Here is an 18,366-nt window from a genome sequence, read left to right as displayed (position 1 = left end):
TCCTTCCCAGTTTTCACAGAATGGCTTTTCCCTTGGAACACAGAAATGAAGGGCTGGGCTCTGATCAGACACATTTGGCAGTGCCCTGATGGTCACTCCCTGCCCCTGAGAGAGCCTCCTCTGATCTCACCATTGGCAGAACTGCAGCCAGGAGAAAACCAGCCCTGCAAAGCCCAGCTCTGTCAATAAGACAAGTCCGTAGAGCTGTGGTGGATGTGCACAGCCCCAGAACCTCCTCCCTGAGGACACTTTGCTGTCAGAGGAGGAGACCAGAGCAGGATGGTCAGTGCTGGCCTGAGCAGCCTGAGGGGTCCAGCAGGGACAACATGGCAGGATATCTCCTTGTTGCAGGACTGGGAGAGTCAGACAAGTCTGGACTGTGACAGTCACTGAGCCCAAGAACATCCCTGTGCACGACATTTGCAATGGCATGTGTGCCATCCCCTCCCCACTGGAGCCAGCAGGAGCTGTCAGCCTGGATAAGGGAGATGTATCCACAGCTTCTGCAGCTGCCATTGCCTTGAATTCAGCCCTCCTGCCTGTTTACACTCCATGGTTCACTTCATTGAATCAACAGTCAAATAAGGATTTTTTTTTTTTTTCATGGGGTCCCAAGTGCTTGGGATGTTATTCTGACTTTCACCTACTGTGGCTTATGAGACACATGTAAAATGCTGATCAAGGGGACCCAAATCCTTTCCTGCTCAGATTGCTTTGGGCACCTGTGTATCCAATCTCTCTGAAAGGTGATTGCAGGTGTTTGTAGCTTCCCTGTCCTTTGCATGCACTTAGCTGGGGCTTTTTGCTATATGAACCAGTCTTTCTCAATGTGCCTGAAGTCCAAAAATGTATTGTTTGCTTCCTTTGTGGTGTCTGTTCCTCCCCTGAAGGTCCTGTTTACTTGTAGCACGAGTTGCTATTTTTGACAGCACAAATGCAAGTGCCCTTCCCATGCCAGGAGCCAAACCCACTTTGACCAAGCCCAACACAGACACAGGTGACAGTGTGGACAATAAAGCCTCTCTGGATCCATAACTGTGGGAGATTATTTGTAATTTCCTTTGTCTCACATCTCTGAACTGCCCTTATGTCCCTGCGGCTCAGTGTGGGAGATCTGGGGACCCACAGGAAGTGCTGTGAGAGCCCTTGGGCTGTCCCAGCTGTGACACTGGTGGGGACACGCAGCCATGAGGTCAAACCAGGGCACCACTTTGGGCCAGGGTGGAGAGGGCTGCTGGACCCCTCTGGCTGCTCAGGCCAGCACTGACCATCCTGCTCTGGTGTCCCCCTCTGACAGCAAAGTGTCCTCAGGGAGGAGGTTCTGGGGCTGTGCACATCCACCACAGCTCTACGGGCTTGTCTTATTGACAGAGCTGGGCTTTGCAGGGCTGGTTTTCTCCTGGCTGCAGTTCTGCCAATGGTGAGATCAGAGGAGGCTCTCTCAGGGGCAGGGASTGACCATCAGGGCACTGCCAAATGTGTCTGATCAGAGCCCAGCCCTTCATTTCTNTGTTCCAAGGGAAAAGCCATTCTGTGAAAACTGGGAAGGACCAGAGTTTGTCCTCCTTCCCAGTTCACAGCTGATATTGGGAACATCATTGGAGGAGAATCAACAGGAAAATGGARGTGGAGCAACATCAGTTTTAAGCCAGCTTCCTTTTCACACTTAGACAGGATGTGGTAACTTCTTTTCCTCTCACCYACTCAATTCTTGTACAAGGCTCAAAGAAACGATACTGAAAGTGTTTTTACATGAGGCTGCAGCAGTTTAACCACTAGGAAAGCAGACTTGTTTGGTTCTCTGCTATTCCTAATTTTCTCTCTCACTCAGCCCCTTTGTTTACCCCAGCTCCTGACCATCCATGCAGCGGGACCAAGGCAGGATCTGAGGACTGGTATATTCTTTGTTCTCTTGCTCCCTTTTCCTCCTTTATTCTTTCTCCGCCTTGCTTTGTCTGTCATGTTCTGCACCATACTCCATTCTGAAGGTTGCTGTGGGAGTGGGAACTTGTGGAAGTGTGTTCTGGCTTGTGAGACTGAACCTTTGAGAAGTTTGCTGTGGGATCTGTGAGTTTACTGATGTGCACTGTAAAAAAATTAATGGCTTTGTGAAAAACAAGGCTCACGCTCCTGATAAAATTTAGAAGATTTTAATAAGTGACAATAGGAGTGGCGAAAGGAGATGACGTTGGGTGCTTGGTGATCTGCCAGAGGCCTGCTATTGACAGGACACATCTTTAAATACATTTCTTATTGCATGAGCTTAATGCCTATTCATAGATATTTATGCATATTCAAACTTTTCCAGGAACTGTTTAGCATGGATCTGCCTTTTTAGAGCATGAGCAGTGCTGATTTTTAGGCCCCTGGGGTCCTGTGCATGTGACCCCTGTTCTGTAGTTTCAGCAGATGGTCTTTGTTGATAGAGAAGTATTTATAACAGGGGTCCCAACACCCCTGACCTTTCCGTGCAGATCAGCCCATCCCAAGGTTGGTGCTCTCACCAGCCAGACTCCTTGTGCCGCAAACGATGGGTGTTTTTACAAGTTCTTCTGATTAGATATTTTTTCCCCAAAGCCTCTGTTCCTTCCAGCCCCACCCTTCCGCTTTCAGNAGGGAAGGGAAGGGAAGGGAAGGGAAGGGAAGGGAAGGGAAGGGGAAAGGACAGACTAGCCTCAGGCCTGAGCCTCCAGCCAAAGGTCTTCTGCCCCATTGTGCCATCACTTGCTGTTCAGCCATTCCAGGAGGCATTCCCAGTTTTCAGCCACTGCCTCCTCGTGCAGTGGGGTGAGTCTGCTCGGTTCATCTCCCTCATAATTCCATGTGCCAGCTGGCGCATACCCTACTCGGTGGGCGGCCATCCAGGCTATCACAAAATCACCCTTTTCAGCAAGTGCTAAGATGTCCTGTGCCATTTTCCCTTTTGTCAAACCGGCATTCCATTAATGTCCCACCCATTCTCTTGCCGAAACGGAAGTCATTCAGTACAGCCCTTGAAGATAGAGAAGGAATCAGTGGAGATGTAGACAGGAGAGGAGGACAGAGTCTCATGCTTAAAAAACGCTCCACACAGCCACTGATTCTCCAGCCTGGGCACTACCTTCACCTTCAGTTATCAGCTGTTACTCAGTGACAGTTCACAGGTGGCTGCCCTATAGTTCCACCCCTTGGCTCCTCGCTTGTCATACATGGACTCTGTTTTTACCAAGAGATGCATGCACAGAGCGGCATTCACTCTGGCCTGTGCCTCCAGGAACTCTCTCTGGGGATAAACAGGGGCTTCCGCCTTGGTTCCTACATCATCTCAGTGTACCTGACTAACTCCTCTCTTACAAGGTCCTGCATGTTCCCATCCTACATTCTTTCATCCTCTAGCCTCCCTTCTAGGCCTGCAATCTAAACTCGAAGAGATCGCGCCAGTCCTCGCAGGGACTTGACTGCCACCATTTCTTGGCTGTGCCACGTTGCCCTTTCTTTCTTAGTGGTAGTTAAAGCAGCCCCTAAAACTGCACCGAAGGCAGCTCAGCCTTTTTCTGGTCTGGATTTCACCCACAGAGCAATGATGAGATCTAAGACATCCCATACCAGCATTATACCAGTGTTCCTGAGCCCACTCCAGACCAGGTACAGAGAGTCAAGCCCAAAATGTTTCTAAAAACTCAAACAGGGCTCAGGACAGGTCACTGCCCATTTATCCTCTCACTGTCACCTCATTGCCATCACTTCTCGATTTTAGGGACCGTTTGGGGAGGGTCCACCTTATCATTACTGAATGCCCCAATGAAGCACTCCCCAGAAAAACAAAATGGATCTCCAATTGTCTTGGTTTAAGGGCACAACACATCCCAAGGGGGGCCAAACCCTAAAGATCCCAGGTGTCTGTTTCTCACCCTCTGCGAGACCACGCCACAAGAACAACCTCAGAACTGCAAAAACAGGCACAACACATCTCAGAGAGAGTCCCACCAGCACTGCAAGTGCCCAGGCTATGGTCTCCAAGAGGACACATGGCCAGGGACAAAGCCAGTTGCTCCAAGAACTTCAGAAAGGGCACAATACATCTCGGAGAGTGTCACACTGTTGCTCCAAGTGCCCAAGGTCCACTCTCCGAGAGTACAGGCTGTCAGTTGCAGGCACAAGGTGTTTCAGGGAGGGTCAGACCTTTACTCTCTCTGTGCCCCTATAAAACTCTGGCTAAAACACACCCTGACTGTGTGTATAATACAGTTTGCCAAAGAAATCCCACTTCTTACAGCATGTTGGAGGTTAGGATTTCTCCTTTTGTTCTCCCCCTTTGGGAATTTTTTTTTTTCCCATTCTATTGCTGAGAAACAATAATGAGCGAGTGGTTAGCCTAATGGCTGGGTGCTTAAGAGAGACAAAAGAAGTTGCCAAGCCCTGGCGGGAGGAGGACTCTTGGGGACACTCCTCCTATCTGAAGGTTTTTCTCTCTGGAGAGCAGAGTTTCCAGGAGAGTTTTGGGCTCCTGGAAAAGGTGTGTGTGTGTGGTGGGGGGTAGCTGCCTCTTCTCGCCCTGCTTGGCTTGTGGGAGAACGGTGGACCTGCTGCCTGTGGGAGAGAGCTGCAAAGCCCAGCGTCCTGCTGTCGGTTCCTGTTTGCTGCACTGTGGCTTTTCTGCTCTCCTGCCTTGCCAGGGCCCCTGTGATTCCAGCTAAGGTGGTCCAGTTCTGACACACCTTGTCTGCAGCGGCAGGATTCTGCTCTTCTTTTTGCCCATCCGGGCGTTCTCAGGTTTCTTGCTATCCAGAGGGAACATTGGGATCGGTGTTTTCCCCTTTGAGTTTGTAGAGGAACATTTTTCCATCCATCCCTGCTGGTTTGTGTCCGCCATTGGCCACTGGGAGATCTGAACCAGCCGGGACCCGCGGCACAGCGCCCCCTGCAGCTGTGGGGGAATCATCGCACCCGCCCTGCCCGGCCGGGAGCCAACAGCGCCCCTGCCGACTGGGACTGGATCTGCACCAAAGGGGAGGCTGTGTCTCTGTAAGGCTGTCACTGGGTTTCGGGCTGGGCTGGTTGTTGCTATTGTTATTGTTACTTGTTTCACCTTGTTATACATATTAGTAAAAACTGTTATTCCCTTTTACCCATATTCTTGCCTGAAAGCCCCGTGATTTTTCAAAGCTATAATAACTCGGAGGAAAGGGTGTCATATCCACCACTCCAAGAGGAGTCCCCACCTTCATTGGCAAACACCTGTCTTTCAAACCAAGACAATCCTCTTAAAATATTTTAGTTTTCTGGTTCTGATGAGTAGTGTAGTCTGCATTTCAAAGGTCAATAAAGTAGAGCCAGTGATCAAATCCCATTGTAATCAGGCTGCTTCCTAATTTGTGTCTCCAGAATAAACGCAATGGACATGAGGACAGATCTGTCATTGTAACCAGCTCTGAGGTATTTACAATATGTAACATAAGGACAAATGTTTTGAGGGAACTTCAACGTGCTCAACAAAAATAAAGGAAATTTCTTGCTTGTATGAAATAAGGCTCTTCCTTTGGATTGTGATTTTTTTCTAAGAAACTTACCATCTTCTCCCTGATATGCTGTGAATTTTCATTTTGATGAGGAGGGACAGGGACACAGCAACTTTGTGGGCACCTACAACCAGCCAAAGTCACCCCATCACACATCTGCACATGGCTTTGGAATCTCTACAAGGACAGAAACTCCACAGCCTCTCTGGAGAGCTCCTTCCTGGCCTTGGTCACCTTCAAAGTACTAAAGTGTTTCCTGACGTTCAGAGGGAAGCTCCTGTGTCTCAGTGTTTGCCATGGCCTCGTGTCCTGTCACTGGCACCTCTGGGAAGAGCCTCCCACAGGTGTTGAGACACCTTGCTGAGATCCCCCCAAGCCTTCTCCTCTCCAGGCTGAACAGTCCCTGCTCTCTCAGCCTTTCCTCCTGGCAGAAGTTCTCCAATCCCTTGATCATCTCTGTGGGCCTTTCCTGCACTCTCTCTGGTTGAACATGAGTCAGCAGTGCCCTGTCAGCCACAAGGGCCAACTGTGTCCGGGGGGGCATCAGGCCCAGCACGGCCGAGCAGTGAGGGAGGGGATTGTCCTGCTCTGCTCTACTCTGGGCTGGTCTCACTTGGAGTGCTGGGGGCAATTTGGGACATCACAGGATCAGAAAGTCATTAAGCTGTTAGAGAGCATCCAAAACACACCACAAGGATGGTGAAGAGTCTGGAGGGGAATCCTTATGAGATGTGGCTTGAGGCACTTGTTCTGTTCAGCCTGGAGATGAGGAGACTGAAGTCAGGCCTCATTGCCATCTTCAACATCCTCCTGAGGGGCAGCTCAGAGGCAGATAACGATCTCTTCACTCTTGTGACCAGTGACAGGGCTCAAGGGAATGGCTGAAGCTGAGACAGGAAAGGTTTAGGCTGGGCATTGGGAGAGCATTTTTCCCCACAGGGTGGTCAGGCGCTGTAACAAGCTCCCCAGGGAAGTGGTCGCACCCCAAGCCTGTCCTTTCAAGAAGTATTTGGACAATGCTCTCAGGCACATGGTGGGATTGCTGGAGTGTTCTGCCCAGGGGCAGGAGCTGGGCTCGATGACCATGATGGGTCCCTTCAGACTTGGCATGTTCTATGAATCCGTGACTCTACACTACATCCGTGTCTCTTCTGTACCAGGGAGCTGAGAACAGCAGGTGTGGCCTCTCCAGTGCTGAGTAGAGTGGATGGATCAAACCTCTTTGTGCCAAGGACAACTTTCTCTCCCATGGGTAACTTGGGGTCCACTAGGGCGGTGATGACTCTTGCTGTAAATCTGCAGCAGAGCCATCCCTGAAAATGGTGTATCAGTCAAGCGTCCCCGGTACGGAGGGGCTTCTGGGCAGGGTCTGTCCACTACTGCAGCCTCTGTGGGGAATAAAGAGGATGAGGCAGAGATCTGGGTGCAGTTTCAGAGCTGGGATCCTGTTGGGATCAGTCACATGAAGCAGTGACTGCACTCCCATGACTGGAGTGTGGCAATGGAGGCACACAGGTTTTGAGGAAGGCCAAGCTGGGAAGACAAGGAGGGGAAGGTTCCTGTCATGTGTGAGATCAGCTGGAGCCCATGGAGCTTCCCTGGGGATGGCTGAGGAGCCACCAGAGAACTCATGGATGAGGATCAAAGGGAGCAGAGCTCCAGGTGACATCAGAATGGGGGTCTGCTCCAGGCCTTGTGAGCAGGGAGAACAAGGGGATGAGGCCTCTACAGACAGACAGGAGCAGCTTCACGTTCACAGGGCCTGCTCCTGGTGGGGGATTTCAACAGCTCCAGTATCTGCTGCAGGGACAACATGGCAGGATATCTCCTTGTTGCAGGACTGGGAGAGTCAGACAAGTCTGGACTGTGAAAGTCACTGAGACCAAGAACATCCCTGTGCATGACATTTGCAATGGCACATGCGCCATCCCCTCCCCACAGGAGCCAGCAGGAGCTGTCAGACTGGACCAAGGAGATGTATCCAGAGCTTCTGCAGCTGCCATTGCCTTAAATTCTGCCCTCCTGCCCGTTTGCACTTCATGTTTCACTTCATTAAATCAACAGTCAAATAGGAAATTATGTTTTGTCTTGAGGTTCCAAGTGTTTGGGATGCTGTTCTTACTGTGTTCTCCTACTGTAGCCTGTGGGACCCATGTAAAATGCTGATCAAGGGGGACCCAAATCCTTTGCTGCTCAGATTGCCTTGTGCGCCTGAATATCCTATTTATCTGTAAGGTGGTTGGAGATGATTGTAGCTCCCTGTCCTTTGCTTGCTCTCAGCTGGAGCTTTTTGGTATATGAGCCAGTATTTCTGGTCATCCCGGAACTCCAAAAATGTTTCATTTGTTTCCTTTGTGGTGTCTGTTCCTCCCCTGAAGGTCCTGTTTAGTTGGAGTGATGCCTGATGATTTTTGCTTTTCCTTTTTATATTTTCTGTACTCTTTATGCATCCCCCTGTACCCTTGGCCTGCATGCTTGTAATTCCTGTAGTTTGATATCCCAGCTTTAGGAGTTCTGCTGGGCAGAGAGACCAAACATCCTCAGGAAGGGCTCAGGGTGCCTTGTGCTGTCTCAAACCTGAGGCTCCAGCCTTGGGTGAGGCCTTCTGTCCAGAACATCTTGTGTAAACTGGGCTCTGGCCTCTTTCGGGCGGTGGGATTCATTAGAATAAGGGGACATTACTGCATTTGTTAAGTTTCTCATTGGGGAATCCTAGATAGATATGCTAAATTGTGAAGTCTATAAATCTATCTGTGCTATACACGGGGGGCCATTTTGCCATCAAGTTGTGTACCTCGGATCCCAAACACCGAGGAAAAACCCTTTTTATCCCCCTAACCGTGTCTCTGTCATTATTGAAACTGGCCAATCAAGGCAACAGTAGCACAGGACACAAGTTGCTATTTCTGTGCAGCACAAATGCAAGTGCCCTTCCCATGCCAGGAGCCAAACCCATTTTGACCAAGCCCAACACAGACACAAGTGACAGTGTGGGCAATAAAGCCTCCCTGGATCCATAACTTTGGGAGATTATTTGGATTTTCCTTTGTCCCACATCTCTGAGCTGCCCTTATGTCCCTGCTGTGCAGTGTGGGAGGTCTGAAGACCCACAGCAAGTGCTGCGAGAGCCCTTGGGCTGTCCCAGCTGTGCCACTGCAGGGGACATGCAGCCATCAGGTCAAAGCAGGGCACCACTTTGGGCCAGGGTGGAGAGGGCTGCTGGACCCCTCTGGCTGCTCAGGCCAGCACTGACCATCCTGCTCTGGTCTCCCCCTCTGACAGCAAAGTGTCCTCAGGGAGGAGGTTCTGGGGCTGTGCACATCCACCACAGCTCTATGGGCTTGTCTTTTTGACAGAGCTGGGCTTTGCAGGGCTGGTTTTCTCCTGGCTGCAGTTCTGCCAACTGTGAGATCAGAGGAGGATCTCTCAGGGGCAGGGAGTGACCATCAGGGCACTGCCAAATGTGTCTGATCTGAGCCCAGCCCTTCATTTCTCTGTTCCAAGGGAAAAACCATTCTGTGTGAACTGGCAATGACCAGAGTCCTTCCTCCTTCCCAGTTCGCAGCTGATATAAGGAACTTCACCTGATGAGAATCAACTGGAAAAAGTAGGTGGAGCAGAATGTTTTGACCGCCGTTTCCTTTGCACACTGAGACTCAGGATGTGCTGACTTCCCTTCCCCTCCCCCACTCAATTCTTGTAAGAGGCTCAAAGAAACGATACTGAAAGTGTTTTTACATGAGGCTGCAGCAGTTTAAGCACTAGGAAAGCAGACCTGTTTGGTTCTCTGCTTTTCCTAATTTTCTCTCTCCCTCAGCCCCTTTGTTTACCCCAGCTCTGGAGCACCCACGCAGCGGGACCAACGCGGGATCGAAGGACTGGTGATATTCTTTGTTCTCTTGCTCCCTTTTCCTCCTTTATCTCTCCCCTCCCTTGCTTTGTCTGCCATATTCTACACCGTACTCCATTTTGAAGGTTGCTGTGGGAATGGGAACTTGTGCAAGTGTGTTGTGGCTTGTGAGACTGAACCTTTGAGAAGGTTGTTGTGGGATCTAAGAGTTTACTGAAGTGCACTGCAAAAAAAATTAAGGGCATGTTTTGAGCAGTGTATTGCAAAGTGTTGATAGATAACATAGAGAAAAGAAATTCTGTTCCCCTGAAGTTGCTGGATAGAGATTAAAGACTAAGCAAAAAAGGTTAAGAGATTGAAAATATGCACACAGGATGATAAATGTGTCTGGAACCAATGGAGGATTAGATAAATGGAATTACAGTGGTTTTTTGACAAGTTAAGTAACAAGAGGCAACAGAACATGCCTAAGGAAATAGTCCAAGGAATGGTCACCTTTAATTCAAAGCAGGCAGTGAATAGGACCACCAGAGACCCCTCTCATGACTCTCCAGGACCATACAAGGACTTCCAGTTTGAGATGGATACATGGAAATAGTTCTAGGAGAGTGATGTTTATATATTAGATAATAAGTACATTGTAATGAATATGTTTGATCATAATGGGTAAATACCTTGTTGTCAATGCTCACCTCACACACTGACCAGAGATCCTCTGTGTGTCCAGTGCAGGTAAAGAATTCCTGCTTTCTAATGCTTCAAATCGTATTAGAAAGTTGATTTTCTGGGTGTTTTCAGTATGAGTGTAAACCTTGTTAGCCAACACTTTTCCAGTCTAAATTGTGTCTGGTTTCCAGAATTAAAGGTGATTGTGCCATGAAGTGTCGGGTTACAGAATATTGGCAGTGGTAACAGCAGAAAAACAGATCTTGAAATTCAGGCCTGTCTTCTTTCCTTGGGGCAGAGGAAGCTTTGGAATCACAAGTAAATACAAGTGATCACGAATAAAGTACGTAGACTGTAAGAAGAGTTTGTAACTACCTGTTCACACGAGATTAAAGGTGCACTGCTTGCTATTGAAAAAAATATTGCTTACCTAGTACCATAAAAGGCAATATTCTGTGACAAGATAATTGACTGGAGTGTACTGTAGTGTAGAATTATATCCAGGGTGATTTATGATATATAAGGAATTTACTACTGCACAATAAACGTCTTCACATACCAACGTGGAGTCTGTGCCTCAGTCATTGCAATAAAGCACAAGGGCTCCCTGACAGGGAAGCTTCATCTATAACCTCTCTGTCATTCACAAGGTAGGTGAGTTCATCATACAGCAATATCAAATTATTTAGGGAGGACTTTCCTGATAGCACATCCTTCCTAGGGCAGTGAGAAATACTTCAGACACAGTCTTTGAAGGGAGAAACTGCTGGGGAAAGTGACACCAAGAGACAAATGCAGAAGGAATCCAAGAGCTCTTCAGTTTACAAACGTGAGCTTCTGCAAAAGTAGGATCACTCCTATTTCAAGGTGATTTCACTCAAGTGTGTCTGTGGATTCCCAGGGAAAATCCTGCCTTCATTCCCTATGTAAGTGTCAAGAAATCAGTCTTAGAGAAAAACAATCCATGGTGTTCAGGCAGAGCCACACCCTGAGTTAATCCTTGATCATCTTTGATCCATGGATTGAACATGTGCAGACCATTCTTAATTGCCAGCAGGTAACGTCCTGGTTTAATTTGGAAATAAGGCACACTTGGTGGGCATTGAACAGGATCTCTGCANGCTGCCTTTGGTGCCCAGAGCTGGCTGTGCTGTCCCAGCACAACTTGGAAGGGGAGGGTGTAGAGCAGGAGAGAAGGGCAGAATTCCCATTCTGGAAACGGCTGTCGGGCCCACTGACCCACTTGGGGCTGGGCCTTGAAGCAAAGCAGTGCTGATGATAACGCTGAAAGTACCTTCTCAGTAAGCAAGGCTGGTTCCAAGTCTGGCCGCTTGGAACTCTTTGCTATTGGAAGCTGAAACAGAGTGAAGCTGCCTTGTTTTTACAGTAATTCAGGATAATGATAACTCCCAGAGCACCCAGGGATCAGTTGCACCTGCAGAAATGTGAATTAAGCTTAAAATTTCCCAGTTAGTTCCTTGAGTGATTGAGGTTGCCAATTCACACGCAGCAAAGGTCAGGTCATCATGGCATCATCTTTGTTTATCCATTAAATCATTGATCACCCATGCTCAATCCCAGAGCATTCACTGATCTTTGCAGATCTCACAGGTGTTGCAGAGTCAATGTCACCCAAACTCCATTTTCTCTCCTTCTGCTCTAACACTGATTCTTGCCCTCAGTTAATCTGTGTCCTCTTGTGTCTGTTTAGCAGAGCTGGACGTGAAGCCTTGGGGATGGAGGGACTCTGCCTTTGTTCATTTGTTGAATTGTTCAGGCTTATTTTCACGTCTTCTTTTGGAAAGCATTTGGCATGATTGGGAATGTAGTTTTGGTCTCCAAAGGGAAACTGATCATCTGCTTGACAGGGAGGTTTTTTTGGGGCTCTCGATGGATGACAGGAACATTTTGTAAAAGCTGGATGTAAAAAGATTGGGACATTTATCACAAGTAGTATCAGTGCTGCTAAACAAAGCGTGTGAGGTCTCAGCATGTTCTGGCTGGAATTCCTGGGTCAGATGTTCCTCTCTTGTTACATTTTCCATTTCTAAGCCTCCAGCAGCTGGGCCAGAGGGGAACAGGCTTCCACAAATCCTGTTTCATATCTGCCCCTTTTCAAATGTCTGGTTTAGAATGCCAACCCTAATAATATTGGTAGCAGCTCCTGAGAGCTCTTTCTAAGTGACTACAAAGCAGCCCACTCATCTCTAATCAGGGTTACCATGCTTCCCATATTAGCTCTTTAAATTAATGCCTCCAACAAAGTTTCACATGGATGTATGTGATCATTACCAGCAAAGCATGAATTTAGTGCTGATCCAAGTCCATGAAAACACCTGAAGAGCAGAAGCCGCAGAATGTAACATGACAGTTTCCAAAGTTCAGTGCCAGTTGCAGTTTGACATTCAATGCCCTGAGCCGTGTGTGTAGTTTATGGACATGTGGGTAATGTGCTTGGTGGAACTGAGGCTGTGGCCATGTCACCACAAAAGCTTTGGTTTCCTGAATTATGTGAGACTGTTGTGGTTTAACCCCAGATGGCCACTAAGTACCACACAGCAGCTCACTCACTCCCTGGCCCCTGTGTCTCCTTGGGTGAGGAGGAGGAGAATCGGAAAGAAAATTTTTGATTGAGAGAAGAACAGCTTAATAATTGAAAGAAAGTTAAAAAAAAAAAAAATTGTAATAAGGAGGATTGAAATGAAAAGGAGAGAGGGGGAGAAGGGAAGAGAGAGAGAGAGGGATAAAACCCAAGCGATGCCCAATACAATTGCTCGCCCCCCATTGACTGATGCCCAGGCTCTCCCTGAGCAGTGATCAGACCCCTTCCTGCCAGTTCACCAGCGTTTCTACACTGGCCATGACTTTCTGGTTTCTGGCATATCGCTCTGGCCAGTCCAGGTCACGTGTCCTGGCTCTGCTTCCTCCCAGATTCCCAGAGGCTCCAGGCTGGCAGAGCAAGAGACACTGCAAAGGCCTTGACTTGGGGTGAGCAACAACAGAAGCATCGATGTGTTATCAACATTATTCTCATCCTGAATTAAAACATTTCCAGGACCAGCTACAAGGAATAAAATTAAGTATATCCCAGCCAAAACCCGGCCAGAGACTTCACAGTGCATGTTTATCTTCATGTGCCATAAACAGAGATCAGAGCAACCAGCTCAGAGGAGAAAGCCTGCACTGTGGAGATCAGAGTGAAGATGAATTCCTATCCTGCTGGTCTGTGGGTGTCTTGGTTTTGAGACAATGTTTTCAGAGAAAAATGTTACAGAGAAACGTTTCCTCTGAAATGAAAATAAATTTGATAATTCTTTCCCCACCAACAAGAAATAGATACTGGGCAAAAAAAAAAGTGAAGAGAAAAAAAAAGTAATTTATTAACACAACACAGTGCCCACAGGACACAGATAAAGAGTAACCGTTAGATATTCAGAAAAACCCACCACGCGGCGCAGACAAGATGGCGCCTCCCGTCCCCGGGAAAAAAAAACAAAAGAGAAAACCCACGTGGCCTTTCCCGTAACAGTGGCAAAAAGAAAACCCAAAAAAAAAAACCTGTACCACAGTCCTTTCTTCCCTGTGGACGGATCAGAGGGCTCGGTGTGTTTCTGCTGCCAGCCCGGTTCGCTTCCGGAATCCCAGACGAGATGAAGCCGCGCGGCTTTTCTCCCAGCTGGAGGATGATCAGAGGAGACGCAGAGCGGGGTCTGTCTGAGGAGAGCTGCCGAAGTTAATAAACCTGAGCCAGCCGAAACTGTAACACTGTAACTGCGCTGCACTCCGCGAGCAGAAGCACTCCCACAGCGAGAAGCAGAGCGAGAGCTGAGCTGGAAAAAACCCCAGCTGCGTGGCAGCATCGGCTTTTAAACTGTCTGCCTCGCCTTCCCAGCAGCCCTTGCTCCTTCTTCCGGGTTACATTTAAAGATACAAACATCTTTTTGGGCGTATATGCCAACCGAAAAGGAATACAGAACAAAATTGGCAAAAAAATCAACCCAAGACAGTGGGGAATTGGATGAAATCCCTCCAGGAGTCCCCTGTGTCTCCTTAGCAAGGGAAGAGGGAGATTTTTGTGATTAAAACCCGGTGAATGGAGAATTTCCCCTGTCACTCCACTTGTGCTTCCCTGGCTGGTCAAACATAGCAGAGGTCTTCCCAGGACAAGAATTGATGCAGCATAAGGAATACTGATGTCTGCCTTGATCCACCACCACAGCTGTTCCAGCAGCATCTCATTTAGTAACAGCAGGCATAGCTGTGAGACCTGTAGGCTGCCTTGTCTAAAAGCAGGAATGTATCCAGACCCTGCAGTGCAGGGTGATTGACTCCTTGGAAGTCATCAGGATACCCCACCTTCTCTGCTCCTCAATAAACATGGAATATTTAACACTAATGCACTGACCCAGTGTCAAAGATATCACACCAAAAGTGTTTCCCTGGGGACTGAGATAAGGGCAGTCAGGCAATCTGGAAATGTCAAAGTGCACAGAGCGAGCCAGAGCAGGGCAGGATCTTTAGTGCAGTGCAACAAAGCCAAACCTAGTGAAGCTCCCTAAAGGATCTCAGCTTTGTGCTGAGCTGATGCACTGTCACTGTCACTGCCTGATGGTTCCCAGGGAGCTTCAGGACAGCAAGCGCCATGGATTGCACTTCCTCCAAACCTAGGCATGGGAGGGAAAACTGTTCCTTCTTCCTTTTCCCCCTTCTCAGAGCGTGGACAGAGAGACTGATGCAGCTCAGGCCANAGGACTTTCCTGATAGCACATCCTTCCTAGGGCAGTGAGAAATACTTCAGACACAGTCTTTGAAGGGAGAAACTGCTGGGGAAAGTGACACCAAGAGACAAATGCAGAAGGAATCCAAGAGCTCTTCAGTTTACAAACGTGAGCTTCTGCAAAAGTAGGATCACTCCTATTTCAAGGTGATTTCACTCAAGTGTGTCTGTGGATTCCCAGGGAAAATCCTGCCTTCATTCCCTATGTAAGTGTCAAGAAATCAGTCTTAGAGAAAAACAATCCATGGTGTTCAGGCAGAGCCACACCCTGAGTTAATCCTTGATCATCTTTGATCCATGGATTGAACATGTGCAGACCATTCTTAATTGCCAGCAGGTAACGTCCTGGTTTAATTTGGAAATAAGGCACACTTGGTGGGCATTGAACAGGATCTCTGCAATCCTCAAACTCTGCATGACATCAGACCTTCATTTGCACCCAATTGCCTACAACACCAGCAGAGAGCTCTCATAGAGCAGATGAGGTGTGACCTGCAGGCAGCAAAGTGACTTTTAGGCGCAGAAACAGCACATTTGAAATTCAGAACTGGATTCTTCTGTTCATTTTCCTTTCCTTCTGCAGGTGGAAATTTCTCTGGCAAGAGGAAAAATACCTGTCCCATGGCAGTGCTCACCTTTGCTGACTAAGGGAGGTGAGCTGCTCTCTGTTATTTCTTTCTCTCCTGGACAAGTGGTGAATGTGGTGCTGCTGTTGGGGTGGAAAGGAACCACTCTCTTCCCTTCATCCCAGCTGTGCACACAGGGCCCAGCAAGCTCCTCCCATCCCCCAGATCTCCTCAGGCAGGTGGCAAGAACAGGGAGCATCAGCAGCACAGCTGTTCCCAGCAGGGCTCAGAGAGGCACTGCAAGTTAGGGGAATGGTCATTTGGGGAAAAGCTGAGATATGGACTGGCCCTCTGCATCTGGTGTTTTTTTTCCCCAAGGATGGCTCTGCTGCTGCCTTTGGTGCCCAGAGCTGGCTGTGCTGTCCCAGCACAACTTGGAAGGGGAGGGTGTAGAGCAGGAGAGAAGGGCAGAATTCCCATTCTGGGAAGGGCTGTTGTGTCTGGGAAATCCTTGGGTCTGGGCCTTGAAGCAAAGTGGTGCTGATGATAACACTGGAAGTTCCTTCTCAGTAAGCAATGCTGGCTCCAAGTGTGGCCACTTGGAACTCTTCGCTGCTGGAAGTTGAAACTCTGTGAAACTGCCTTGATGTTAACTCAGGTTACTTAGGATTATGATAATCCCCATAGCACCCAGGGATCAGTTGCGCCTGTGGAAATGATAATAAGCTTAAAATTTCTAATTAGTATCTTGAATGTTTGAGGTTGCCAATTCATAAGCAGCAAAGCTCTGGTCATCATGACATCATCTTTGTTTATCCATTAAATCATTCATCTCATAATTCCAGACCATTCAATGATCTTTGCAGATCTCACAGGTGTTGCAAAGTCAATGTCAACCCAACTCCATTTACTCCTCTTCTGCTGTAACACCAATTATTGCCCTCAGTTAAACTGTGTCCCGTTGCGTGTTTAGCAATGCTGGTCATGAAGCCTCAGGGGAAGGAGAAACTCTCCCTTTTTATGGTATTTTTTTGTTAGGTTGAATTTTTCAGCCTTATTTTCACACATCTTCTTTTGAAATGTATTCAGCCTGGGTGGGAATGTGGTTATGGTTTCTGAAGGAGGAACTAATGACTTGTCAGACAGGGAGGTTTCTTTGGGGCTGTCTTTGGAGGGCAGGAAAATTCTTAGTCCACAGAGAGAGCCAGAGAAGTGCAGGATGTTTAGTGCAGTGCAGCAAAGCTGACCCTGGTGCAGCTCCCTAAAGGATTTCAGCTTTGTGCTGAGCTGATGCACTGTCACTCTGCAGCCTGAGGGTTCCCAGGGAGCCACAGCTTCAGGACAGCAAGTGCCATGGGTTGCCCTTCCTCCAAACCTAGGCATGGGAGGGGGAACTGTTCCTTCTTCCTTTTCCCCCTTCTCAGAGCGTGGACAGAGAGACTGATGCAGCTCAGGCCAGAGATTTAAGTTGCTGTGTTAATTAAGGTGTCCATCAAATTCCACAGCAGGCACTGGGGGCTGGTTGAGTTTTCCTCTCTTGCATCCCCTGTCACACCTTCCTGGGGCACACTGGACTGAGGGAAGTACCCACTATCTGCAGGGGTAATTGAGATCTCTGGAAAGGCTCAAGTTTTCTTGAGGTCTGAACTCAACTGTTCGAGCACTTGGCACCTTCAGAAGTTGCAGGTGGTGGCAAGTGCCCGGCAAGAGAGATGAGAGGGGCTTGGGCCACGATTTCCCTTCTTTGCTCACTTCCCCTCTGTGCCTGTTCCAGGTCAGCTRTGGAATTGTCCCACCCTGGGAGTGCAGCGATGGAGCAGAGGAGATGGCTCRTGTTGGCTCTGGCACTGCTTCTGGCCTTCCCTCTCTCAGGTAACACTTCCATGAGCTGCTCTGCTCCTTTCTGGGGCATTCCAGTTTGCAGATGATCACAAGTGCTGGAGCTGAGGGTCAAGGTGTCCTGAGCAGCCCTGATGTGAACTCCACAGGAGCCGGAGCTGCCCTGCCCCTGTGTTCTTGGGGAATCCAGCCCATTGCAGCCTCAGTTTCTCTGGCTTGGTGGAGCCAGGGGAGCCCCAAGCCAAGGCAGCTCTGCCCTGTCCAGCCCTGACCCAGTGCCAGGAGCATTTCCCTGCCTGCACGGGCACTTGGAACTGGCACAGCTGCCCCACTGCTCCTGGCACAGGGCTGCAAAGGAGCAAGGCTGGCTGGGAAGCTGCATGAAATGGCTCTGCACATACTTTTATGCTTTTTATTTTTCATTGTTCTTTGAAATAAACCCATCCTGTACAACTTGAATCATCCTGGTTTCTCCGTCTCCTCTAATACTTTAGGCTTTTAATTTTTCCAAATTACCGTTTTGCCGCAGAGAAAATAAGACTAATTGAAAGTGAAAGAGTGAATGCCTCAAAGCAAAATCAATTTCTATGTTATCGAAACTGAGAAAAAGATGTTACTACTTTCATCAAATCATCAATTATACATTCTAGGATTTTTGTACAAAACTGACAAATCCCCCTAGAAATCTCTTTGGATTTTATTTCTTCTCATTGCTTGGCTTTTTTCTCTGAAGTTCTAATTCTCATGGCCTTTAAGTGTATGAATAAAATGGTCAAATGACATGAGTGAATACTTGCAGCTTCCAGTTTTCCCCCATTATTTGTCCCTATCCTCTCTGTACTTCACACCAATATATTTTCTGATTGATTTCAACCAGATGCTCACTCACCTTTGGTTTCCACAGAAAATTTTATGCTCACCTCTCCCTCAAATGTACTTGGAATTGTCAGCCAGGGTACAATCCTTCCTTGCACCATTTCTTCCAACAAACCCCTGGACAACCCTAAAGTGCAATGGATAAAAGTCACAGATGGACACACAGAGAATATCTACACATATATGGGGCAGTTTGGGGGACAATCAGCACCAGAATATCGTGGGAGGACATCAATGCCAGGAGATGGATTTGCCACTGGGAACGTGTCCCTGACACTGAAGAATGTCCAGGCA

The 18,366-nt window shown here is 48.3% G+C and overlaps 1 protein-coding gene and 1 long non-coding RNA gene across 2 annotated transcripts in view; both read left to right on the top strand.

Annotated features, from left to right (window-relative positions):
* Positions 1 to 6,383, top strand: part of LOC130586870 (butyrophilin subfamily 3 member A2-like) — an 18,597-nt gene extending 12,214 nt beyond the window's left edge. Inside the window, exon 7 of the mRNA XM_057387785.1 lies at positions 6,257 to 6,383. Within this exon, the coding sequence (XP_057243768.1) occupies positions 6,257 to 6,383 (127 nt within the window). The remainder of the gene's footprint in view (positions 1 to 6,256) is intronic.
* Positions 6,384 to 9,183: 2,800 nt separating this feature from the next.
* Positions 9,184 to 18,152, top strand: LOC130586871 (uncharacterized). The gene is made up of 4 exons (XR_008966727.1): positions 9,184 to 9,379; positions 15,375 to 15,444; positions 17,132 to 17,229; positions 18,101 to 18,152. It is a non-coding gene; the product is annotated as an uncharacterized LOC130586871 (long non-coding RNA).
* The last annotated feature ends 214 nt before the right edge of the window (positions 18,153 to 18,366 follow it).

This window comes from Malurus melanocephalus, unplaced genomic scaffold (genome assembly GCF_030028575.1).
Source record: "Malurus melanocephalus ecotype Western Australia unplaced genomic scaffold, MMel_1.1 scaffold_1374, whole genome shotgun sequence".
In the NCBI taxonomy this organism is placed as follows: domain Eukaryota; kingdom Metazoa; phylum Chordata; class Aves; order Passeriformes; family Maluridae; genus Malurus; species Malurus melanocephalus.
Note: the sequence above shows the minus strand (reverse complement) of the source record. Positions and strands in the feature narration are given on the sequence as shown.